Genomic DNA, 25779 nt, shown 5'->3' on the forward strand with positions numbered 1-25779 from the left:
TGTTGGTTACTGGCAACGTCTTCTATGAAAGAGAAGAGAGAGGGGACCCTGGAGGAAGATACAGTAGTTCAATTTCAGTCACCTAACAAAAGCAACTCTTTTCCTTCCATTATTTGTACAAATAAAAGATTGTGAATAATTCTCAACATTTGCCAGGCAGATGCTGTTTCAGATTTTCTTTTATGCCTGTGCTTTGAAGACTCAGTTTGGTGGCCTTCTTTGCAAATCTGATGGATGGGTTTTGCATCATTTTTCAGCTCTGCTGGGTCCTCATTTCCCGCAATCTTTCATTTTAATCTTTGCTGACATACTGCTTTATGTTCTTCCTCTCTCTTCTTCCTCGTCCACACCTCTTTGATGGTAGAGTTTTGTTTTAGAAACCAAGTCTATCCCTGATAACTGTTTCTAGTGCTGTGAATTATAAGTATCTTAAAAGTTCCTTGAATAGTACTACTCTTTGTAAGTCATGTTAAAATACTTGGAATGTGCATCAAAAATCAGGTCAGTTTTAGGGGTGGAATGGGTTGTGTTCATGTCTGTAATATGACATGTTTTGAAAGGGGATTTATTTGTTGAAGATTACTTCTAACCAAGAGTCCCTGTTGCTCAGGAATTTGAAAAAAGCTGCTAAATCCAACCTAATAACTGCATCTTGAGCTAACCGCATCTCTTAATGTTGTTCTCCTAACACACCTTGTCTTTCTCCTCAGTGTCCTGCTGTTGCTCTTCCTTGTGCTTTAAAACATCCAATAGAAATTGTCATGTCTTCTGCCAGTATCCAAATCATGGTTGCATTTTGTGTTTTATTGTTCAGTTGTGCTGACTGCACTAATAAATTGCTTTTTTCCTTGACTCCTTTATATAAATATTGTATTTCGTTCAGATTATATAGGGTGTTGCATCTTGCATGACACATCTGCAAAACTGCTTGATTTCTTTTGGATTAACCTCCTCCTGCAAAGCTGCTTGGTTCCTTCTTAGTAGTGGTGCCCCTCCCTCTTTGCCACCACTTTTCCTCCCTGATTTCTACAGCAAAGGCTTTCCAGGTGACCCACAAATGATTTTTATTTAGAGTGGGATCAATGACTTCCTTTAATAATTACTGATTCAGATTTAGCTTGCCCCATTTTCTTGTCCTCTATCTAAGCTTGTAGTACAAATTGGTTCTTAACTCTTAGAGAAATACGTTATTTGGATTGTCAGAGATACTCAGTCTCCGATTTTTCTGAATGGCTAAACTAAAAACAAGCAAGAAGAGCCAAAGTATCACTTGATTTAACCTAAGCAATTGCAATAATGAAACTACCTGGCAAGAAAGAAAGAGTATCTGCATTTCAGAAGATGGCAGTTTTTTATTGGGAATACTTTTCCTTTGCATTTCCAATCTACAACTAGGAGAAAGGGGCAATCAGAGGTTTGTGCCCTAAGTCTGACAAAACTGAAGAGGCTTCTAGTTCAAGCTTGGCTATTGAATACAGCATGTTGAGATTTCCTAATATATTTATTTGTTAGATTTATATCAGGCTTGTCTACTTATAAAAGTATTCAAGGTGTCTTGACATGGTGATGTTATAGGCAGGAGGAAAAAAGGTTAGCATATATTAAAAGTGGTGTGCTAGGGATGCCATAAGCATAAGGACTCTTCCATGCTACATTTATTTCTAGAAGCTTCTTTTTGAAAATGTCCATTTAGATATGAGCCAGATTAAAATCCTAAAATCCTATCAAATATTCTGTGCCTATTACCAAGTCAACTGATTTAAATTTATTCAATGAAGAAAATAGATAAACCAAACTGAGTAGTCCCACAGAGCTTGATCTATTTTCTGTTACATTACTGATAAGCTGTAGATGGAATCAGCCCTAAATTTAATCATTAGGACTTATCACGGGAGGCCATTTTTTTACAAGTTCTGTTTATCTGCTGTTTTTTTCCCCCTCCGTTCTTTACATTTGATACAATCATCTGAATTCTTTGTTTAGCCTGTCCCAATCCAACATCACAATTTTTACACAGAAGTTAAATATAAAATAATGTCTTTGGGCTATTCTTGCTGAAGTGACTTGTTCTGGAAATAGGACTTTCTAATCTGTTATACAATAAAAACTGAATAAAAGTGTATTCCAGATCATCACTGCTGAAATTGAAATGCCAGGTCCTTGAAATCTATAAACTGAACAGTAAACATGGGGAGAAACATGGCAGGCTGCTTTCCTCCTAATTTTACTTTCAGAATCTAAGCGAGGCACTCAAACTTACTGAGGAGAAAAATACACTGCCCCAATTACATTTTAATATTTTCTAAATCCTCTTCCCCATCCCAGTTTTTTTGTTGATATTGCTGAAGTGTGTAAATGGGTTTCAAGGAACTATGCTTCCACAGCATATGTATATTTATAAATCCAAGATATTTAGTACAATACTTACTTTTTGGCAGATGCATAGTAATCGCATTCTTATAGTTTCAGTTTGTTACAGTAATATTTTTTTTAACTACAGTAATATTTTCAGGTATAATGTTGCCCAGTTAGGATGGTTATGTGCTCACTGGGCAAACTGGAGCATACGTAGTACTATAATTAGGGAAGCAATTTTCAAATTAGGAGTGATGCACTCTGGATGCACACTTTTGAAAAATCATACCTTTAATTAGTAACTTCAGTCATTGCTTATTGGCCATATTCATTTGAACTTTATATAGTCCAAGTCATCTGGGGTAGGATAATTAAATTATGAATTAGATTACCCTCAATTGCAAGAATGTCTGCTATTTTGGAGAGAGATGATAAAACGACAATGCGTCGTCATTCATTAGGATTTTTGTATCAGAGTTGCAGAAATTCAGATAGCCATTAGATGGCCTCAAGGAGATACTGAAAACTTAGTGTTATAAATTTAGAGTACTCAGATACTGCTGTTTACCCTACTGCTCACTGGAATGGTTAAAGATACAATTCCTATTTATATTATTCAAACTAAAACAGTATAAATGGAATTCATCTTTGACCATGCTAACATCTTAAATAGGACTTCTCATATGTGTAAATATTCTTATACATGTATCCATAGTCTTCCCATATATTTCATTTGCCTGCACAAGAAAAACAGTCAGAAAGTAGATAACTGGTCACAGGCATGTCAGCTTATATTTATATTGTAATGTATTCTTGTCCTCTGTTGGGTATAATGTTCCTTGTATTTAATCTTTGATGTAGCTCTATTTGTTTTATGCTGTAATCTCAAATGCAGATTACTGCGCAGATTTCCAAACTTTCTGGGCAAGCAGGGACATTTGAAATGTTAAAATTCCTAGGTTTTTTTTTCCCAAGGGAAAAAAAAAGACTTCAGTGATGTATGTAGCTAGTCATTAAACACTCCGCAGCAGATTAAATAGGTAAAGCTAAATGATAAGTCACTTGTCCAAAATTCTGAATACAAACTCCCAAGCACAAGCACTCTTTTTAAATTCTTGTTCAATTACCCACAAATTTGTCACCAATCCTCACCTAACTTTCCCCAGATCTCCCAAACTGACACTCTGTTTCCTTCATCCCAGCCAAGTTGGGCCAACCTGCAAAACTCCCCGATTTCTTTCATTACTTTCCACAGCCTTCCTCTGCTTCTTCCTCAGATTGTCTCTTTTCTTTCTGCCAATATGACTTCTGCTGCTTCATCACTGCTAGGTTACAGCTGCCTTTACTTTAAACGTCCCTGGAGCCACATGGAGCCTAAAGAAAATAATGAAAATAATTATTTTCAATTCTCAAAAGGAGGAAATAATCAGGGGTGGGTTTCTACCGGTTCTGTCCACCTCTGTAGAACCGGTAGCTCTGAAGAGCAGCAGACATAGAACTGGTTCTATGTCTGCTGATGTTTTTGCCCACCCACCCACCTGGGCTCTTACCTGAACTTTATTTCTTGATTTTTCAACTTCAGCTGCTGAACAAGCCACAGCTGCAGTTAAAAAAGCAGGAAAGGAGGGCTGTTTCAAAGGCTGCTTCTATGCACGTATCGTGCTGATGATTTACAGGTGCGCAGCTCACAGCGTGCAGGGAAGCACATCATAAATCACCAAACCTCGTAAATCCTGAACCGGTAGTTAACCCTGTCGTATCCCACCACTGGAAATGATGGTGTCCCTGGGTCCATGAACGGCTATAGTTAGTAGCTGTGCTATTTTCCTGTGTTTAGCATCAAAATATTTTAACATATTTGAACAGGGTTGGAGTATTCAGGTGTTGCTGAATTATAGTTCCCAATAGTAATAATTAACCATGAGTGGCTTTTCTCCCAAGCAGAGGGCAAACATGAAATTCCTTTATATTATCAGTGTAGCATACAGCTCAGGCTGTTCTGTCCATTGTGAGGCGCTGTTCCAAGATGGTTCTCAAAAGTCAGCAGGGATCTTCTGGCGATGGGATTCAGGAGGAACCAGGAGAGGTTCAACTGATGCAAAATGAATGCGCTATACCTGACCCGATGTTCATCCAGAAATACCTTCAGTATTGGGCAGCTAATTCAAATAAAATAGTAATAACTTCCCTTCTTGTGTCACATTGGAAGGTATAATATAGTGGCAAGTGGCCAGAGATTTGCTGGGCAACTTGTCTTTGCCTGCCCCACAGGATCATACTGGCCAGCTTGCTTCTCTTCCCTCAATAAAACATCCCCCCCTCCATGAGGCATGCCTCCTCTGATTATAAATTTAATTATTACATTTATTGGCCACCCATCTTACTATGGGGTTACCCTTACCACAGGTTAACTGTTGTCACTTGCCTGGAAACAGCACCTCTCTCCCTCTACAACCTTGAGGGCATTAAGCATGGCTGTTCTCTCAGGATGTTAGGGACTAAGTTGTGTGAACCCATCAAACTGGGTGTATAAGGGGAGTTCATTAGCCCCCAGCATGTGTGTGCATGGGTGCTGTATATTGTATTTTGATATTGAGTTTACAGTTTGAGCTGTAAGCAAACATTGTCTAGAGAGGAAGTCTGTCACATTTTCCTTCTTTAAATTTGTTACATCTCCCCCCTGGTATTTTGATATTATTAATCCTTTGTAAGCCACCCAGAGTTGGCCAGATATGTGAAAATAGCTTTGGAGGACCATCCAAAAAGGATCTTGCAGTAGTCTACTTCTTGAAGTCTACCATTGAAATCCTGTTGCCGATTCCTTAAAAAAACTATGCTGTGTATTAGATGTCAATGCTTTAACGAATTTATTTACAAAATACGGACGATGACAAAGGGAAGCCTTTGATATCGAGATGGGCACGTCACGCCCTTACTCTTAGCATGGCGAAGTTGCTTGTGGAGATCTCTTCCCTGCTCTTTTTTCCTTCTGCAATTGTAGCTATCACAAAAATCAAGCTTAGCCGTATATGAACGAAAAAGGGCACCCTCAAACGAGCTTGCTTCCCGAGTTAAAAAAGAAAATGAGAGGCGAAGGGGTCGTTTTCCGTCCACGCCCTGCCTGTACTGACATGATCCTGGTCTACGAAGCGCGTCATCCACCAGCTAAGCGAGCTCCGCCAGCGCATGTCCTCCTTTGTTTCTTCAACCGGAACCCTCTCACCCGCCACCCCACCCCAAACGGACTGCCTCGAAAGCCGGAGCGACTCGCTCTCTCTCGTCCCACCAGGCATTTTTTTTTTTCGCCTCCCATGGCTTTCCAACCGGGCTGATCCTTTTTTTTTTTTTTTTTTCCAGTCGGCGATCGTCAAAAGCTGGTGGAATCGCGGGCCATCAAAACGAGATCGTCGTCACGAACAGGATTCGAACCTGTGCGGGGAAACCCCATTGGATTTCGAGTCCAACGCCTTAACCACTCGGCCACCGTGACTCTCGGGCCAGGGCTGCGTAGAGCTTCAGTTAGACAGATCCATCGAGAGGCTGGATTGGGTTTTTTTTCCCTTTTCAGAAAGTGGGGAAGAAAGAAGAGGACGCCGCGATAAAAAACTTCTTTTCGGAATAGGAGAGGTGGGAAGGCGAAAAGCTTTCCCGCCAGCCCCAGCCAAAAGAAAGCACCGTTGGTTTTTTTGTTTTTCTTTCCTCGGCGCCTTTCCGCTCAACTCCTTCTCGCCTGCATGGCTTCTCTGCCTGCCTGCCTGCCTGCCTGCCTGGCGTAGTCGCAATACGGACTCCATTTTTGAACTTCACTCGCCTGTTCCCAATTCGTCCTTTTTTTTACTTTTTCCCCGCCGTCCTATTCTCCCCTTCCTCAAGCTAACCTTGTTCTGGTCTCCTTTTTGCACATGTCTTCAGATTGCCCCCCCCCCCCATTGATCCATGTCTAAGGAAACGTGCGTTAGTACTCAGGGAGAGCTCCTGCGCGTGTACAGAGTGCCTTTCTAATCGTGGTATGGTATATAAAGGAAATGACCTGACAGCTATGGTTGTCTCATCTTTAGGACGTCCCCTTAGAAAGATTGCCCGTTCCTTCTACCAGATCAAGGGAAACCCCGGTTTGTTGCAGTTGAGCCTGAAGAGATGCAGATAAGCAACGAAGGAGGACGTGTTCGTTTGGTGCTAAAACACTTTTTTTTTGGGGGGGGGGGATGACGTTTTCTACACAAAACCTGCCCGGAGGCTTCCAAGGTGAAAAGGCAGGGAAGGCTCGTGAAAACAAACGGATTTGGGCGCCAAGTCTCACGAAGACGACTTGACACTACCGTTTTATACACAACTCGATTGCGTCGCGCCGAAGGAGACTTTTTGGAATCGCACCCAAGACTTGGGGGGGGGGAAGGTTTTCTTGGGATTGTCGCTTCCCCACAAGCGATTTCCAGCTCATCATCTTTATGATGCCCTAAAAAACGTTTGGGATGATCCTTTTCCTTCTCGTCAGTTGTCACACGGTCGTTTTCTAAATCAATTCCGTATTTCTTTCTTGAGGTGGGAACAGAAATTCGCCGGCGATCCCTTCCAGACGCGATCGCCAGAGCTAAATACAGTAGTTGGCTGTCCTGCCTTCCGCTCCAAAGCGGAGTGTATCGGAAGAAAGCAAGAATGGTAGAAAATGCAGGGTGGCGCCGATTAAAGCCTAAATGTAAGGAAACCGTCATGATTTAGCCCCCCACCCCCCCTCCGCCTGCGCGCCCGCGCGCACACACACACACACAGACACACACACCCGCCCTAGAATTAAAAGAATTAAAAGCACACAAAGAACAAACAAGTTCCTTTTATTAAATTAGCAATGGGCTGGAAAAAAGGCTGTTCCTTCACAGCAAGAGCATTTCCCGCCTTCCACTCCGTGTTAAGGCATCTTCGGCCCAGTAGGAGGCGAGGCGGGCGGCCAGGCTTTCTCCTCCTTTTTTTCGCCGGCAGAGGTCGCTGCTTCCGGGACTTTGGGAGTGCCGAGCGCTTGGCGCGGCCGGCCGGCAGAGGGCGCAGCGAAGCGCTGGCGACCGCGGTGGCGGCGGGTTAAGGGAAGAGAGCGGCGCGGCCCAGGCCGGCGGCGCTGGGAAAATGGCGGTGCGGAAGAAGGACGGCGGCCCCAACGTCAAGTACTACGAGGCCTCGGACACCGTTAGTCAGTTCGACAGCACGCGGGTCTGGCTGGGCAAGAACTACAAGAAGGTACCGGCTTGGGCCAGGCCTGGGCCTGCCGGTGCTCCTCCCCGTCGTTTAGGCGACACCTTCTGGAAGCTCCCGGGGGAGGGAAAGGGCGCTTCTATTCCTTCCCATTCCCCTCCCGGCGCAGAAGCCAAACTGCTCGCCATCCTCCTCCGCCTCCCGGCCCGAGATGCCCCGGAGATAACCCACCGCCTTCTCCTGTCTTTCCCCCCACCCGCCCCAGCAAGATGGGCACCTTCGGGGGGAGGGGGGGGAGGAAAGAGGCGGGTGGGTGGGTGGCGATGATGGCATTGCCAAATTGGGAAGGAGGACCGCGGACCCGAAGAGAGAGGCGAGATCCCCCTCCCCTGCCCGTAGATGATGGGATTTCTGTTGACCCCACCCCAATTCCCGGAGGGTCCTTTAAAGCCGCGGCCCCTCTTCTTCCAAAGTCCCCTTTTCGCTCCCTCTTACTGCTCCGTCCCGTTTGCCTCTGCCAAAAATAAAGCATCGATCTTTGGAATCGACTCTGTCCTGATAGAATAGTAGATCCTCCTTTTTTTCCCCCCTTTTTCCAACGGCATCTGGTGGTTTGCAATGCCAGACTGGTTGCATTACAGGCTGACCTTTTAGCACCGGCTTGCTTCCACCTGCTGCCCTATTGTCCTCTGGATGCTAACCCTTCTTTTCCATTGAAACTTTCCTTCCACTTTGGCTTCTTAGAAGCAACCCCAATAATTGACTTCAGTGATTTATTTCCTAATTATAATAAGTGTGGCCTTTGGCCTGCAAAAGATTGCAGGTCATGAAGCGTCTTTCTTTTGGAGATGGATGGGAGGCTGCGCTTGTTCCTATTTTTCCAGGAGAAATTCTTTTAATCCTCCCTTTAATCTCCTTCACATAGTCAGCCTTCGCTTTTGTGTATTTCTTTTAAGTGGATTCTTGTTTGCAAAAGGTGGTCACAATTTTACATCTGGGCCTCATTCTTGCAAGAGAATTCTTGGTCAGGAAGACAATTGGGAATTATTGCTTTTGTTCTTTCATGCTATGTTCAGTTAGTTCAGTGGTGGCTAACCTTTTCAGCTTGGTGTGTCGAAAATCGGGAAAAAGTGTAGCCTTCCTCGGGTCGTGTGTCACTTCAAGAAATATCAATGATTTGGTAATATCTGTGAGGATGGTGAGAAGCAAGAACTGCAAGAAGTGCTATAGAGGCAATTAAAGCTTAGAGGAGCTGGAGAGGGGCTGAATGCTGCAGACTAGACATCCAAGCGTTTTACAGTGGGAGACCACTGTACCACTGACCACAGCGGTGAAACCACGCCTCCACGCAACAAGCAGGGAGCAGGGGTTGGAGCAGAGCACAGGCAGCCTCTAAATTTGCAGGTTTTCCCCACACCAACAGGCGTGTCAGTCAGAGTGCCTTGGCGTGTCATAGGTTAGCCATCACTGAGTTAGTTGCTCCTTTCATGTCTTCTTTTCAATCTCTAGTCAGGTGAAAGGAGCTGAAAGCCAAAACATTAGTTTTAGAATCCGTGGCATTTATGTTGTAGACATGTGCATACATATATCAATTTCTGCCCATAAACAGTATCAACAGGAAGGACTCTGAGTCATGTTATTAAGTTTGATAAGAGGCAGATGAAAATACTCTCAGTTCTATATTATCCTCAGATCTCTTCTGTTTTGGTGACTGCAGCCTTTTTGCAAGCAGCACAGAATCTTGGTTCCCAGGCTTTTTTACCTTCAAAGTGAAGGAGAGTGGCTGAATCATCAGGCAACAGTTTTTTAGAGTGACAGCGTGTATCCTAACAGTTTAGCATTTTCCTGGAAAATCGTATCTTTTGCCCATTTCCTTTCCCATTTGTATCCTAAATTGTTATTACTAAAATTAGTAACAGGCAGTCCAACAATTGGAAGCTAATATTTTCATTAAGTAAATTCCATTTAGTCATTTTCCCTATCAATATACATACATTCCTATTTTCTAGCCAAATGACTTTCAGGAAATCCATATTCTACTTATGAAGGAAAGTTGCAGATCTTTCTTAAGGGTAATGCAATAGTGTACTGTTATATAACAGTGCTATATAATTGCTATAAGTAATGTTATTTTAAAAACATATCGGTAAAATACATTTCTTTTTAACATTTATACTCCAGTATACACTTGAACAGAATAAATTTCTTTGAATGTGGATGAATTTCTACATAAATGTATACAGAATTAGTTTTTGGTCTAGTTATATTCAGTACCTGTTTTCTTTCCCACCTCCCAAATTAAAATTATGTCATTTTTCTTCAAAGAAGAAAAGAAAATTCCTCATGCATCATTTTCCCTAACTGACATACTTCCTTAAAAACCAGTAGGATAATAGACAAGGGCACTAAGAAGTAGAATTTTAAGCAGGAGGAATATAATAGGCAATTTGTCATTTGCAATGTCTCCACACTGTGCTAATCAGTCCTAATCCATTGGTATTCTAATATCAGAAGCTGTTCCCACTAACAAACCAGAAGAAAAAAACTTCCTTTCCTATGACTCCCAGATTTTGCATCAGGGTCCCCCAGTCCTTGGAGGGTATATTTATACAATTAATATGTAATTGAGGATATATGGAGGATTGCAAAAAGGAAAATGTGTATATAGTTTTATATGACACTGGATTCTGTTTTTTCATGTCAGGAAAGATTTCTAAGAATTCATATGTGAAAAAAATCCTCTTTCAACTATTGAGATGAAAAGAGCATTGAGTAACATGAACTAGCTTACATCAATGTCAGTAGCATCACCTGAGGCCAAAATAATGTCCTTTAAAAAAAATAATGCTGTATCCCACATAATCTGATATAAAATTAGTTTCTAGTAAACGGGGGATATACTACCCATATTGTAAAATTATGACCAGTTTAAATTAAATAAAAATGTAATCAATAAGGTAGTAGGGGTATTTTGTTTTTAATTTTTTATTAAAGATATTTATGTTGATAACCAATATCCACAGTTCTATTGAGAACTTTAAATGTAATGGTCCCACTAAGATTTCTTAGAAAGTATATGTGCACTATGATTCTAAAAAGGGAAATTCTGGTGCTTTGTATGTAGAATTAGATCTCTCAAGGAGTACTGTTTCTTCCCAATTTTGAATCCTAGCAGGTGAAATGGGACTTGGTTTTAATGTTTTTCTATATTATCCAGAGTTCCCTTTTCTCTATTTCCTTTCTCTTTTAAAATAAAGAAAAAAGTTCTAATCTCATTTTAGATTAAGACTTAACTCACTATTAGTAGTTTCAAGCCAAAATTGAAGGTGGTGGATGCTTTTTTTGGTATTGCTTGGTTGTGACTTAGAAGCTACTAGGAAGACTTGGCTTGGATTTACCTAGCCTCAATTCTTTTGTTTCCCCCCCACAGTACATTCAAGCAGAACCCCCTACCAATAAATCATTATCCAACCTAGTGGTACAGCTGCTGCAGTTCCAAGAGGAGGTATTTGGGAAACATGTCAGCAATGCACCACTCACAAAGTTACCAGTAAGTGCCAAAGTTGTCTTTAACTTTTAAGAAAACAATATTCAGTAATTTGGAAGATAATATTCGGCAGAGCAGTAGTTTTTTGAGTAGTCTAATAATGTAAGAATTGAGTGATCCATTAGAATCTTCAGAATGTAAGACCTTTATATAAAAATATTCCTGTAAATATGGGGAGGGCACATACCAAACCTTTTAAACTGATGCTGTAGAGGTGTTTATGTAAGGAAACATCACCAGACAAAACTGTACTTCTAATTTGAAGTTACAGGCAAAAAATAGAATTTGAAATAGAATTTGAAAAATTCTAGAGTTACATTCTGTATAATTTATGGAACAGCTCTGAGATCTTCTATGTAGTATAATGGGGATTGCAGATGCAAACCATGTATTTTAATGGGAGTTCTTTGTAGAATAGCGTAGTGCATAGCTGCTAAGGCAGGCATAATACATATCTTACAATGCAGTCATGTTAATTGCAATCATGTAATGTTGCTCTTTAGAGAAACATACACTGTCTATTATTGGGTTCACAATCAGAACAGAACTGTTTTATATTTTGATCAAGGTTGACATATTTTTGATGCTAAAATTATTTTTGCTATACTTTCATAGTTCCCTTTACTTCTTTGCAGTTTAATTTTTAGATTGTTGTGAAAACACTATAGGAAACTAACTTTTCAAGAAGCAACCAGATGTCACTTTGAATCTGAGCTGAACCTTCTTTTCTTCCTAACACATAGTGATTAGGCATAGCAAAAAAGAAAGGAAGGAAAACATTGTGCCAATTCAACTTGCAAAGTGCAAGTTTGTGCAAAGTAGAATTGCTTTATTTTTTTAGGCAGAATCAGAGAAGAATCAAGGCCTGGCAATTAAAAAAATAAAATTAATTCTAGACTCCTTGGTTAATGTGGTCTCCCTGAACATTTCCCTTTCAGTTGTGTTAATTAAGCTTTGGGAAATAAATGCTCCATTTGTTTGAAGAGCAAAAGGCAATAGAAAGGGACAGAAGGGAGGAAAAGGAATGAAAATGTTGAAGAGAGAAAGGGAAAGGAGAATGAAAGGGAACTTTTTGGAACAGATGAAGTTGAATTAACTCCTTGTTTTGCTTCCTCTGCCTGTTATAGATTAAATGCTTCTTAGATTTCAAAGGTGGTGGTGCCCTATGTCACATTCTTGCAGCAGCTTATAAATTTAAGAGTGACCAAGGATGGTAAGTCTTCTATTTATTATTCTCATATGTTATGAAATAATAGTAATCTGTGTTTTTATAGAAGATCCTGTTTCAAGTAGAAATTAATGATGCAGTTGGAAAATTTTAACCTTTAAGAAGAAGAGATTCACTGTACTTGTGTTAAGAGTGTTGCATAATTGCTTTACATTCCCTTTCCTAAGTTGAGGTTATTGGCATGTCGGGTTGTAATTGAAATCACATATTTTGTCTTCCTGATGACCTCTTTTAAATGTCTTTATTGTTTATTTTATAGTATTTCTAGTCCACTTCCTTTAATTGGTAGGGCAAGGTCAAAGTTACTAAAAGCCCAGCATGCAAAATTAAAATAACTTAAAAAAAAAAAAGTCATCAACTTTATGTGCCACAGCCCTACAGACCAAGAAATAGATACCATGTAGGCTTAAAACTATTTTCCTTAAAATTGACTATACCGTAGTAGCAGAACCTTACAAATCTGAATGAGCTTCCCATCCTTTTTCTTTTGTATTTAGGTAAATTTGGGGGGGCTGGGATAGTCTATCTGAGATATCTTCATAATCTTCCCTGCTTGTTAAGCAATTATCTCCTTTTACCTTAGTAGTGGATCTTCCTTTTCTCTGCCAAGGCCATCTTCACTGTCTGTGTGTGTGGTTTACACCCCATGAATTTCTTGAGGAAGGGAACCTGAAGTAGGCCCTGTCTTAATAATTATATCAGACAGGCAAATCCAATTTTTACAAAGTGATGCCTAATGTATGCCAGTGCTGCACTGAAAGGGGCATAAAAAGTAATGACCATCATTCTGAAGTGTAATTGGAAACCAATTGTCAATCAGTGCAGTGACTTCAGGATAAGGTTTATCCTATCCTGGCAGGGTTGTTCTGTCAGGAGTCTAGCTGCTTAATTTTGTACAATCTGTAACTTCAAGGTCGCCTTTGGGGTCAGCCCCACATAGAGCATATTACAATAGTCCAGTTGAGTGATGACCAGGGAATGTTGCAACAGCATTTTGGTCCAAGTGAGGTTGCAGTTGGTGCATTAACTGGAGTCACTCATTGCAGTGAAAGCAGGCTGCAGGAGAATATCCAAGTCATAAATTAACCCCTGCAAGGGGAATTGACTCCATTAAGAATGACTGGAGTAGCCAGTATTATTAAGTTGCTCAGATATCTGTTGACAAAATTGGCTGGATTAATCTGAGCTTCTTTTGCCCCATTTAGATCCTCTGGGCACTGATTTAGTGCTTATGAGCCATCTATGGCTTGGCTCAAGTATTACTGTATGCATAACTATATATTATTTGCATATTGATGACACCCTGAACTACTGAATGACCTCTACCAGTAGTTTCATGTAGATATTAAATATGGAAGCACTAAGCTTTGCGGTACTCCATGCTGGCATCCCCAGGGATGGCAGTTCTGATCCTCCCAACCATGACCACCCATTAGAACTGAACTCCCACTGAGGGTAGGAGTGGGACCAGCATAAAATGTCCCCAACTCTCCAACCTTGCAAGTGATTCAGAAAAATATCAAGGTCAGGGGCATTGAAGGTGAACAGGAGGTCTAATAGGAGGATCAAGTGTGGTACATTCTCCCCATCTAGAAAAGAAAAATTGTACACCAGATTTTCAAATCCTATCTCTGAAGTGATCCCATTAGTCCATTTCCTGTTCCAAAGTAAAGACCATATTAGGTGTATGCTTCCTCCGCGTTAGAGAGACAATTCCCTGTGACAATCCTGTGGAATTCATGGGTTAGCTTGAAACCACCTTTAGGGCATGGAGGTTTTAGTCTCCTTGAGAACTCCTTCAGTCCCAAACGCAGCATGAGGTTCAGAAGGTTGTAGAGGGCCACAATTAGGCAGCAACAGCAACTTAGCCTGTGATGCAGTGCTTCCCGTCATCACAAGAGTCTCAAAAATTACAGCAACCTTCCTTCGTCCCCAGCTTTAGCATCATAGCTGCTATAAAGCCTAAAATCCAGCCAGTAGTAGATACCAAGTCTATATGCTTGGGCAGCACCATATCATGATAGGAGGAATCTTATTCTTTATGTCAGGAATAGGAAACCTTTTGATGATTGAGCCTAGTGAAATACATTCATTAAAAAAATTAAATCTAACGTGAGAGATAGGTTGAGCTGAGAAAAAGTGATTTGTTCAAAATCATCCATTGAAATGTTTAGTTTAGTTTACTTTATTGTCATTGCACTTCGTACAACGAAACCAAACACCATTTTCAATGCACATCATGACCGTGAAAATAAACACAAACACACATCCTTCACCCTTCACACATTGAACCAGAAACCCCCGATACCACACCAACACTGCACTATACAGCAGAATTCAAAAGAGCTACTGCCCTGGGATAGAAGCTGTTTTTCAGCCTATTTGTCCTTGTTTTTATTATTCTGTACTGTCTGCCAGGTGATAATAGTTCAAAAAAAGGATTCCCAGGATGAGATGGATCTTTGAGAATGTTTTGAACTTTCTTAAGGCAGCGGGAGCTATAAAGCTCTTCCAAAGAGGGGAGAGGGCAACCAATGATCTTCTGGGCAATGACATTAACCCTCTGGAGTGCTTTCCTATCTGCCACTGTGCAATTGGCAAACCATACAGAGGTGCAGTAAGTTAAAATGCTCTCTATGGTACAGTGGTAGAAGGTCACCAGCAGTTTTTCATTCAAGTTGTTGCACTTGAACTTCGAACTCCTCAGTACAATGCTATCTCTAACCTGGCAAATGTATCTTATTTGAACAGGGTTATTCTTGTGACACAGGTAGTAATTGGTAGAGTTAGAGTTCTATGGCTGCTTTGTTTAGGAGAGTATTTTATGATATGGGATGCACACTTTTATTTGCTTCTGGATTAGAAAGAAGAGTCTTCATGTAGAAGTCAGTCTGTTATCCAGCTTGCTCTGTGGCCTTACTGGGATGTCCAGTCTCAGACATTAGACTTTGCAAAATGCGTCTATCCTGCCTACTTGTAAAACAGGTTATTTACAAATGTGAATGTGAATTGTGCTTTTCATTGAAAGCTGTTTTTCCCCCCCAAAAAGGCGACGTTTTGATTTCCAGAATCCCTCACGGATGGACCGAAATGTGGAGATGTTTATGACTATTGAAAAATCTCTGGTACAGGTAAAGTGGCCTCTTTAAAAAAAAACAACTTCAGGTAGTAAACTTTACTGAGCACAAAACACTGATTTTCTCTCTCTCTTTTTCTTTCTCAGAACAATTGTCTGTCCCGTCCTAACATTTATCTGCACCCAGATATTGACCCCAAATTGCAAGCCAAGCTGAAAGACATTGTCAAACGACATCAGGTGGGCAAGACATCAGAACAGCTTAGTGAGGGAATGGCAGACCTTGGGCCTCACCGCTTTCCATTTCTCTTGATATATATTGCAACCTTTTCCCGACTGAGCATCTTGCATACACAATGGGGTTTCAAGCCCCCAAACACCAGCAGTTTCCTGTTATTTACAAACATGGAAGAACCTGATGTTTCCAGTTGTAGTTCAAGATATGAAATAATGCTGACTCATAGAGTGAGGTACAACTGTTTGCTGCTGACTCTCTGAAGAGAGGCCTTAATTATTTTTTCCTTTTGCGACTGAAGCAACAATTTATTGTCTAGTTGCAATTGCTCAACATTATTGTATTGGGAAACAGTAAATAATTAGCAGCAAAATAGGATGATACCTTAGAAATGAGGTATTGCTATATGTCAGGTTCTTTTATAAACTTGCAGTCTGTTCTTACCTGGCATTTTGATCCTGTGCATAAGTTTGCAGTTCAATAACAGTTCAAAACTGTAGCCGAACAACCTCAGAAAGGTACTGGAGTGTGCATTGTGTACTGTATTGCATCAGCATGGTTCCTCAGAAGAGTCAACGGCACAAACACCGAACATTCAAGATTGGGAAAGGTATTTAACAGTAAGGACTAGCCCTGTGGAATTGTGCTTGATTAGCTTACAGCAGTGTTGATACTATACATGATTCATAGGCTAAATCAGAGCTGGGCAGTGTTCCATGAGCTAGGGAATGCATAAAAGGGCTCCTGAAGGGATGAAGAACATGAATTCTGTCATTCTGGTAAATGACAACGGGTAAAGATTTGAAATCTTTTCAAAGATTATATCTGTTTTATTTAATGGCTTTTCTAAAGTGGTGGAAAGCAGGGTTGTCAGGTTTTGGTTGTATGAACCATACTTCGACACCACAATCAAAAGTAGCATTGAAGGCATTGATAAATCATTTCCAGTAGCAGGTGGCCCCTGTATGGTTTAAATTTTGATGTTTCCGTGACTTTCTTTCTTTCTTTCTTTTTTTCTTTTAGGGAACCATAACTGAAGATAAGAGCAATGCCTCCCATATTGCCTTCCCTGTTCCTGGTAGCTTGGAAGAAGGTAAGATTTCACTCTGATTTTGGCCAGAGCAATTACGAAGTTTTGAGTTTAAAATATATTTCTCAGTGGTTATTGGTTGTCCAAACACTGGATGTTTGCATATAACTATGCATCTCTTTAAACAAGTAGTACAGAATGTAATAATATACTGTAGCAAGCCTTCAATTTAACAGACGTTAAATACAATGGACAGTTTATTCAGACTTCACCTCTATTTGATGCATCAAGATTTAAATTAAGGTTTTACAGCAAATCATGCCATTTATAAGAGTCATGTAATTATGCAAAGGACATACATTGAGATAGATTATGTACTTTTGGATTTAATGAACAACCCTGACCATAAATAATCTGTTAAATTGAGGTTTTATTGTACTTTTTAAAAACTTTTTCAAGGATTTTATTTCCACTGGCTTTGTGGGTAAATGGAATAAGTACAATTGCAATGAAAGAAATTCCATTTTAAAATGACAGTGACCCTGAAAACACTTGTCCATAAAGATAGGGAGCTTAAGTTATAGAAAAGTAAAGTGAAAAACTTCCATTCTTTTAAAATTAAAATTTAAGCTCTTACTTTTGAGTGATACAATATCTTTAGTGTCTAAGATGCATAACAATTTTTTTTCTTTCCATATCCCACAATGTACATTTTGTTTTTATTGTTGTTTAGCTTTGTCTCCTAATAATTGTTAGCCATGTCTGATTTAAGGACACTGTATTTTTTTCCTGCTGGCTTATATCTTGAATTTACTTCTAGCTTTTATTTATATATTTTCTTTTGTTCAGTTATTGTTCATGTCCTCTCCTGTCCATAACTGTTTCATATAAACACTATGGTAGTTGTCATGCCCCTGTTGGAATCTGATTCTGAGGGGGAGATCGAGCAGCTGACAGGGAGTGGGAGTGTGGCTCCAGTGGCTGTGGAGGAAACTGGGGAAGGGCACAGTCCAGCTGGGCATTCAGAGGAAGACCCAGGCCCACCCCCTCTTCATCCTAGGGCACTCAGGGAGGAACAGATAAGGGAACCATGTGGGTTACAGGGGAGAAAAAGGCCCTGATTTCCTTTAATTAGCTGCAGCTGGGAAAACAGGATAAAGAGGGTGTTTGTGCACAGCTCCTTGCTGGAAGCAAAGCGTGAATTATTTTGGTTTGTCAAGTCTTATCTGAATTGTGGCATCCTCTCAACTGTGTGTGTTTCGTTGTCTTTTGAAGTCTTCAATTCCTTATCCTGCCCTGTCTCGTTAATTGCTGCAGCTGTGTTTTGTGTTGGTTTTTATTTATAATTTATATGTACTTTGGGTTCGGACTGAATTTCTTCCCTTTAAAAACTGTTCTTGGGAGAGTTTTTTCTCCAGCTGATGATAACTGGACATTGGGGGCCAAGTTGGAGGTATTAAAGGGACTTTACCTAATTTTGTGATTTTGTTGCTTTTGTGCCATGCTCCATTGGGTCATCACAGTAGTAGATGGAATTTGTCTGTGATTTTATCTTGTAAAGAGCTAATACAGTAAATCTAAACCACCAAATAATAATAGCATTTCATATAGAGAGTGCATAGAGAGCAAGCAACAGCATCATTATAAGGATCAGTTTTCTGTATGGAGGGAAGATTATGAAATATGGTTCTTGATGCTTAAGAATAATTCCTTAATATTTTGTGAAAATAGGTTGTCTTATATTATCTAAATATGTTCTCATAGAAAGCCGGCAATGAATAGAGTTGAATTGACCTCTTTCCCTGTGGGCATCTGTAGAAAAATGGTTTTTCCAGTTAATTCGGGGAGCATTGTTTTACCAAATGGTAATTCTTTGCTATTTTTTTAACTTATTTTAATATGCATTAGAATATTAGATATACTTACAAACACACGGAATCTGAAGATTACTTCTATGCATGATCCGGTTCGTATGGGTCGTATCCTTCGTATCCTTCATTCCCATTTTGAAGAATTTGCCCTATTACTCTTATGAGAACTTGAGAGCAACAATGATGCATTTGATACATGTGAAATAAAGTGTCATTTATACTTGGGTAATAATCACTCCACTTTTTTTTTTTTTTTTTAGAAGAATGGGTTCGTCCAATCATGAAGAGAGACAAACAAGTTCTTCTTCACTGGGGCTACTATCCTGACAGGTTTGCCTCAGTCCTCTATAACTACCTTAGTTTATGGAGAGAAATGCATATGGGTAGTTTTTAGATTATATCCTTTCCTTTATTCTTAGCCACTACTTGTAAATGTAAGATAAATAATTAAAGACCGATTGTAGCCGAGTCTTAATTTTTCCCTTACTGCTATAGTGAGGCACGATATGTAAATATATGACTTAACTGATGTGATTATGATGTGCAGTGAGGCTTTAGAATTGAATCTTTATTCACTATGTGCTTTTTTTTTTTTACAGCTATGATACTTGGATTCCAGCCAGTGAAATTGAAGCCCCTGTGGAGGATGCTCCCACACCAGAGAAACCCCGTAAGGTAATGTAATAAGACAGACTTTGAGGTTGGACCATTGTGGCATTGTCACAGAAGAACTTCATCATCATCATCTTTTAATGACCCCATAATCCCATACGGGGTGGAGTCTGGGCAACTGAAGAACTTAATGATACTTGCAAAATAACAAGTTCCTACTTTTTGAATCAGAAGTGGGAAGTAACTTCTTACCTTTTTCAGTTCAAGTCATCCGGTGATGCTCTTCTCTTCTCCTCGCTCCCAGGTTCATGCAAAGTGGATCCTAGACACAGACACTTTCAATGAATGGATGAATGAAGAAGACTATGAGGTCAATGATGAGAAGAGCCCTGTCTCCAGGAGAAAGAAAATCTCTGCCAAGACTCTCACTGATGAGGTGGGATTTTTTTTTATTTTTTACTAAAGCTTTTAGTCCTTTTTCTTAACAGTATTTGGGCTGAATGTTTTTAAAAAGGAAGGAACAAAGTCAACCAAAATATTAGTTCTCCCATCTCTGGAATGGGCAAGGGGCAGGGATTACCATGCTAAAGGTATACCTTCACCTGGAATACAGACCAATTCTAGGAGATTGCCAAGAACGCTCTATCTGTTCCAACTGGCTGTTGGAATTTTTACAATACGTGAGGAATTAGGTAGATTGGTCAAACCCAGCAGGGCACTTGTATTTCTAAATTAGTATGTCCAGCGTTTATCACAGGATTAGTTAGGCTCTAGCTCTTAAGTGATTCTATTAATTTTCTTTTGGATATTTAAAAATGTTCAGTGATGAGCACAAGAGATTCTTAATGTGGTTTAAGGAGGCAATTCAAGGCTGCTGGCAAATTGTGTTGACTTCTCTCTTTCCAGGTCAACAGTCCTGATTCAGACAGAAGGGATAAGAAAGGTGGAAACTATAAAAAACGGAAACGCTCCCCTTCTCCTTCCCCTACTCCAGAAGCAAAGAAGAAAAATGCCAAGAAAGGGTGAGGAAAAAGAAATGTTTTTCTTGAATATCAGGGTTTGAAACAACTCTATCCAGTTCCTACCATATATTTCTTAAAGTGCCTCACTTCTTAAGAAAAATGAGCCTGTTCTACTGTCTTATTCCTGAGGGCAAACATAGTTTCTTACAAGAGGCTGGTTTGGATTAACCAAGATTGGAGTATCCTCTCTATTTGAAATCCTTTCCTTGAACACACCAACTTCAGGAACAGTTTTCAACAGTGTTGCCAATTCTACACTGTGGATTCACTTCATGAAATCATTCATAGGGCATTTTCAACCCAGCTTTCTTTGCTTGAAAGCTATAACAGAATCTATTCTATTGATCAGAAATAGTGATTTAATGGTTTGATGTGGTATCCAGGGTTGAATAATGTTGTATCTCTGCTTTTTGCTTGAGATTGACTCAGCCTTCCTTCCTTCTGAGGTCAGTAAAATGAGGACCCAGATTGTTAGGGGCAATAGGCTGACTCTGTAAACCGCTTAGTGAGGGTTGTAAAGCCCTGTGAAGCAGTATATAAGTGCTATTGCTAGGCTATTGCTTTCCATCTGCAGGCCTTCCACACCGTACACCAAGTCCAAACGTGGTCACCGTGAGGAAGAACAAGAAGATCTTACAAAAGACATGGATGAACCTTCTCCTGTCCCTAATGTTGAAGAGGTGACGCTGCCCAAAACAGGTCAGATTTAAAGCTGTTTATGAATTCCATAACCATGATGGCTCTTTGTCACACTTCATATATTCGTTGGAGTTGTTTGGGGTGGCTTCTATCAATTATAGCTCCTTTAAAAACTACCGTTGTTGCATCAGTGTGATGAGTAGAATATTTTCTTTTAATCAATACACCTCTGGTCCTTACAGCAGACAGTGAAAGGTGGACAGCTTGTAGTGCGCATACCGTACACTTAATTTACAACAGTCCGCTTAGTGGCCATTTGAAGTTACAACGGCATTGAAAAAAAAAAGACCCATGACCGTTTTTCACACTTGCAGCATCTCCATGGTCATATGATCAAAAATTTTTATTCTTGGCAACTGATTCATATTTACGATGGTTGCAGTGTCCTAGGGTCATGTGGGTCACCTTTTGAAATCTTCTGGCAAGCAAAGTCAGTGGGGAAGCTAGTTTCCCTTAATAACCATGTTACTAACTTAACAACAGAAAAATAGAGGCATTAAACCTTGTAGAGATTTAAGACAACCAAAGCACTCCTTGGATATGTCAGACACTTTCAAATTTTAAGCCTCACGTTGAAGAAGATCACCATACTGATGTTAACACTTTGCCTTAGGGCCAAGCACAAAAGGGAAGTATAACTCCTTGGCCCTTCAGATTGATTCCTGGGGAGATTCTTTGAATAAAATATTCCTTCCTTGCTCTGTCTTCCATAGTCAATACAAAGAAAGATTCTGAATCTGCTCCTGTGAAAGGCGGCACCATGACTGATTTGGGTAAGGGATACTTTATTTTGTAATCCTTCTTTTACTACAAGAGCAAGAACATACTCTTAGTCTTTGATAGACTAATATTCATGCAATAGGAAGATTAGATTCCTTCTCCCCCTCCAAACAATCAGTTGTGAACAGGTGTCATCTTATATCTTCTGATAAGAACTATCTATAAGATGATAAAATCAGTCCAGCTTCCTTTAAGCTGTCAGAGCAAAAAAACACGGATGTTACATGATACGATATTTCTGGGTTTGGTTTCAGGGGGAATTTGCAACTTTTGGTTGATAATGTGAAAAGGCTGGGTAGGTAGCACAGGCCTTTTTGTCTATAACTTTTCTAAACATTTCTGCCCCGCCTTTCTACTCACAGTTTATAGTTCAAAGCAACTTAGAGCAGTTAAAAATAACAAAGGACAAAACAGTAATAAAGCAAGGCAGTTAAAAGCAAGGCAAAATCAAAATCAGATCAAATAAATATAGTAAATGAGAGCCATTTTGGCATAACGTTATAGGTGACAGGCTACTCCTGCCTTAAGTATAGTGCTAGCATAGGAAGAAGGCAAGGTTAAACAACTTCCCAAAATGTTGGTAAGAATAATTGCACACACACACACACACACACACACACACACACACACACACCCTGCGTGCCCACACACATACACACACATATAGAGCATCCAGTATTAATCATTAAGTATTTCTTGAGTGTTGGTTCGAGTGTTGAGATGCTGTACTAATGGCTGTTTCTTGTGTCGTGTGCGTTTCTTGCTGGGATGTACATTCATTTCAAATTTGCTATTATATGGGCAAAATAACTGATGTTAGAATATTTATTTGGGACAGACTGTCTTCTGCAGTTTTTAAGCCAAGCAAAACAAACTCTTTAAGGGGTCAGTCACTCTACTCCTCTCAACCACGCTGAGGGGGAATGTGTGTCTGGAATCATACCAGCAGAGTGGGCTGCAAATAAAAAGTTGAAATGATAAATTTGTTTAATTTCAGTAAACCATCGGAGTATATAAGCAAGCAATAGGCTTTTGGGGCAGAATCTAGAAAATCACTTGGTAATAGTTTATGGCTAAAGGAGCTTGAGACTTGTTTTTCTCAATATCAGTCTCCCAAGTGACACAATAAATTTGAAAAGATCTACAAGAAGGATGTAGAAATAGATTTTAAGGAAGGTAGGTAGCTCCCATTTGTGTTTCTGGGCAAGCTTCTTCAATCGTTTGTACATAAATGTCATTGGGGAATGCTGCTGTGTGCTCATTCAGATGTTTTTATTCTTTTACCTTTGCTAAATTCGGCTTTGTTCTTGCCGATTCTCCAGATAGCTGTGGAAGAGCAAGTGGGTAATGTAGAGTTTTCTATTTCTGATTTGGGGTGCTTGCTCTTCTTGTTTTCTAGACGAACCAGAGGATGAGAACATGGAGGCGGCAGGCAAGGTGAATCAAATGCTTCATTCTGACTATTGACTCTTGTTATACCTTAAAAACTCTACTCTTCACACAAGGGACAGGTTGGGAAAGATAAACCGGTGCTAAGGGAACAGAAATGACCATTTACAGGTAGTCCTTGAATTGCAACGCTAATTGGGACAGGAATTTCTATCTCAGTGAAGTGGTCAGAAAGTACAATGCCACATGATCGCGTTTCTTAGTGATGGCAATCCAATTTCATTGGTCATTAGGAAAGGACCCACCCCAATCCAAGCCATTCCTGGCTTGGTCCCTCCCAGCCTTGAGCCTCAGAAAGGTAAGAGGCTGCCTCTTCTGCCTCCTTATCAACTCCCCACCCCCCACCCCAACTTGTCTCTTCCTTTATCTTTGTCCTTTGGGCCACCCTGTACAGCAGCACTCCTTAGCAGCCAGCAGCAGCACTGGGGTTGAAACGGAGCCCTGGGACCTTCAGCAGTCTCAGATGCCTATCACCACCCCCAGGCCTCTACTTCAGCCCTAGTGCTGCCACTGCCAAGGAGTACCACCTCAACTCGGTTCCCTCAACAGCCACCTTAGCACCATAGTGCAAAGCTCCTGGCAACTGCTGGCTGCACCAGGCCTGCTTCTCCGGGCTAGCTGTGCCATTCTCCAAGTAACCCCCACTGTTCTCTTAAGGAGCGCATGCTGTTCTCGTGATATTTCAGAATGTTTCTGAGGCCCTCCAAAGCATTGCAAGAGCAGCCCGCGTGATCTGGAGGGGGACGGTGGGTGTGGCTTTCTCGTTAGCTTTCAGAAGGCCTCAGAAACTTTTCAGAGGACTTTCCAAAGCCTCCTGAGAATGGGGCACGTTATTTGGAGAATGGTGCGAAGGAAGAAAGCCTAGCACAGAGACAGTGAAGGTCAGCTAGGCATGGCTGGGCTTTTGCTCTGTAGCACTGGGGTGCCTGGCAGAGATGGCGAGCGGTAGGGTGAGAGGATTTGAAGCGCCCCCTCAGCTTGTAAGTGTAGGCGAGCTGCCAGGTGCTTGGAATTTGTACACCTGACTGCAGGACCACTGCTATAGCTATAACTTTGAGAACCAGGTATAAGTACCATTTATACAGTGCTGCTGTAAATTTAAAGGGTCGCTAAACAAATGATCATTAAATAAGGACTTTCTGTAATCAGTAAAAGAATATTCGGCTTTTGCTAGGTCTACTTCTACTCTTCTCCCTCCCCTCCCCTTTCTGCTTTTCTTAGTGTGATCCCAGTAGAAGTGACCCCCAGTTCAGTTATACCCAGGCCTCATCATATTGACAGTCATTTCCTTGGAGGCCTGTAACACCACCCATCGTAACCTTTGTGTCTTCGTGCTCTCATATGGCAAATCTCGCTTGATTTCTATCTCATTGCTTAGCCATTTTTTTTTCTTCTGTGTGCCAGCCTCCCATCATTTCTCGAACTGTGTCTGTAATGTATTGGAATTAAGACTTACACTGAGAGTTTCGGGTTTGGATTGCTGTGTGGATGGAATTGTTCCAAGATCCCGGGTCCTCTGATTTAAAAAAAAAAATTGAAGATTAGGAGCCACAGTCATAAGAACATGACAAGCATGCCCACCGCCTACTGAAGAGAATTCTGGTTTCAGGATGAAGAGGAGAATAATGCTGGGAACAAAGGAGAGCAGACCAAGAACCCCGACCTGCATGAAGACAACGTGACCGAGCAGACCCATCACATTATCATCCCCAGTTATGCAGCCTGGTTCGACTACAACAGGTGCTGGAGTGTGAGCTTTTTGTCCCCGAGTTCCTCCAGCCTCCCCACCTGTTCTTCATATTTTATCGTGTTTCTTCCACAGTGTCCATGCCATTGAGAGGAGAGCCCTCCCTGAGTTTTTCAACGGCAAGAACAAGTCCAAGACACCAGAAATGTAAGAATGGTCTTATGCGCTCTGGTATCTCTACCAGGATAGCAAATGTTGCAGCATCTTTCTTCTGCAAGGGTGAGAGTCTGGGGACATTTTGTGCCTTCAGTGTTATAGGAGTCGATTCAGACAGGAAAGGTTCTGCATTGGCCTTTAGAGGCATTTAGTAAGAGGACTAATGGAGCTAATCAGGTGGGAAGACTTTTACAAAGTGCAATGACTTGAACTGAAAGTAGTTCTGTTTTCTTTTCTGTTTGTTGCATGCTCTAGCTACTTGGCTTACCGCAATTTCATGATTGACACATACCGGCTCAATCCTCAGGAATACCTGACTTCCACTGCATGTCGTCGAAATCTGGCTGGTGATGTCTGTGCCATCATGAGGTATGTTAGCTGAGCATACAGAAGCCTAGTAACAGTTTGCAGCAGTCCACTTTAATTTTATCATTTGGTACATGCAACTGGATTTTTGATCTTATGTCTTAACGATCACTTTACCATAAGATGGGCTAAATATGATTTTCTGATCTACTGAGAAAGAAATCGTGGTTGGTGCATCTTTTTGAGCTTAACACAGTCCTCGTTCTTATGTATGTGACCTAAAAGTTTTGGATAAAAACTCATATAATAATTCAGAAGATTTTTAAAATTAAAATAAGAAACCAGAGATCTGGGACTAAGGGATAAGCAACAAGAAAAAAAAATCATGGAACTTTGTTTTTATATAAGGTTACTGCAGCAAGATTACTATATGTTTAAAGGTAGAAAAGTTCAGTCATGCCCACAAGGGCATTGTGGGGAAT

At 40.6% G+C, this 25779-nt stretch overlaps 1 protein-coding gene and 1 non-coding gene across 15 annotated transcripts in view; one reads left to right on the forward strand and one right to left on the reverse strand.

Moving 5' to 3' along the window:
- Positions 1 to 5763: 5763 nt before the first annotated feature.
- On the reverse strand, positions 5764 to 5845 carry TRNAS-CGA (transfer RNA serine (anticodon CGA)). Its single transcript has one exon. It is a non-coding gene; the product is annotated as a tRNA-Ser (tRNA).
- A 1569-nt stretch (positions 5846 to 7414) lies between these two features.
- The window catches only part of SMARCC2 (SWI/SNF related BAF chromatin remodeling complex subunit C2), a 31759-nt gene continuing 13394 nt past the window's right edge, over positions 7415 to 25779 (forward strand). For all 14 annotated transcript variants that reach the window (XM_026717412.2, XM_026717417.2, XM_026717418.2 and 11 more), the window contains exons 1-16: positions 7415 to 7584; positions 10970 to 11089; positions 12214 to 12299; positions 15364 to 15445; positions 15538 to 15630; positions 16649 to 16718; positions 18787 to 18856; positions 19126 to 19201; positions 19443 to 19574; positions 20045 to 20160; positions 20735 to 20859; positions 21573 to 21632; positions 23039 to 23076; positions 24698 to 24828; positions 24911 to 24982; positions 25247 to 25360. In XM_026717412.2, coding sequence (XP_026573197.2) covers positions 7474 to 7584; positions 10970 to 11089; positions 12214 to 12299; positions 15364 to 15445; positions 15538 to 15630; positions 16649 to 16718; positions 18787 to 18856; positions 19126 to 19201; positions 19443 to 19574; positions 20045 to 20160; positions 20735 to 20859; positions 21573 to 21632; positions 23039 to 23076; positions 24698 to 24828; positions 24911 to 24982; positions 25247 to 25360 — 1496 coding nt within the window. In that variant the 5' untranslated portion in view covers positions 7415 to 7473. The remainder of the gene's footprint in view (positions 7585 to 10969; positions 11090 to 12213; positions 12300 to 15363; positions 15446 to 15537; positions 15631 to 16648; positions 16719 to 18786; positions 18857 to 19125; positions 19202 to 19442; positions 19575 to 20044; positions 20161 to 20734; positions 20860 to 21572; positions 21633 to 23038; positions 23077 to 24697; positions 24829 to 24910; positions 24983 to 25246; positions 25361 to 25779) is intronic.

The sequence above is a fragment of the Pseudonaja textilis genome, chromosome 2, assembly GCF_049901715.1.
Source record: "Pseudonaja textilis isolate UNSWEBS1 chromosome 2, rPseTex1.2, whole genome shotgun sequence".
NCBI classification, from domain to species: Eukaryota; Metazoa; Chordata; class Lepidosauria; order Squamata; family Elapidae; genus Pseudonaja; species Pseudonaja textilis.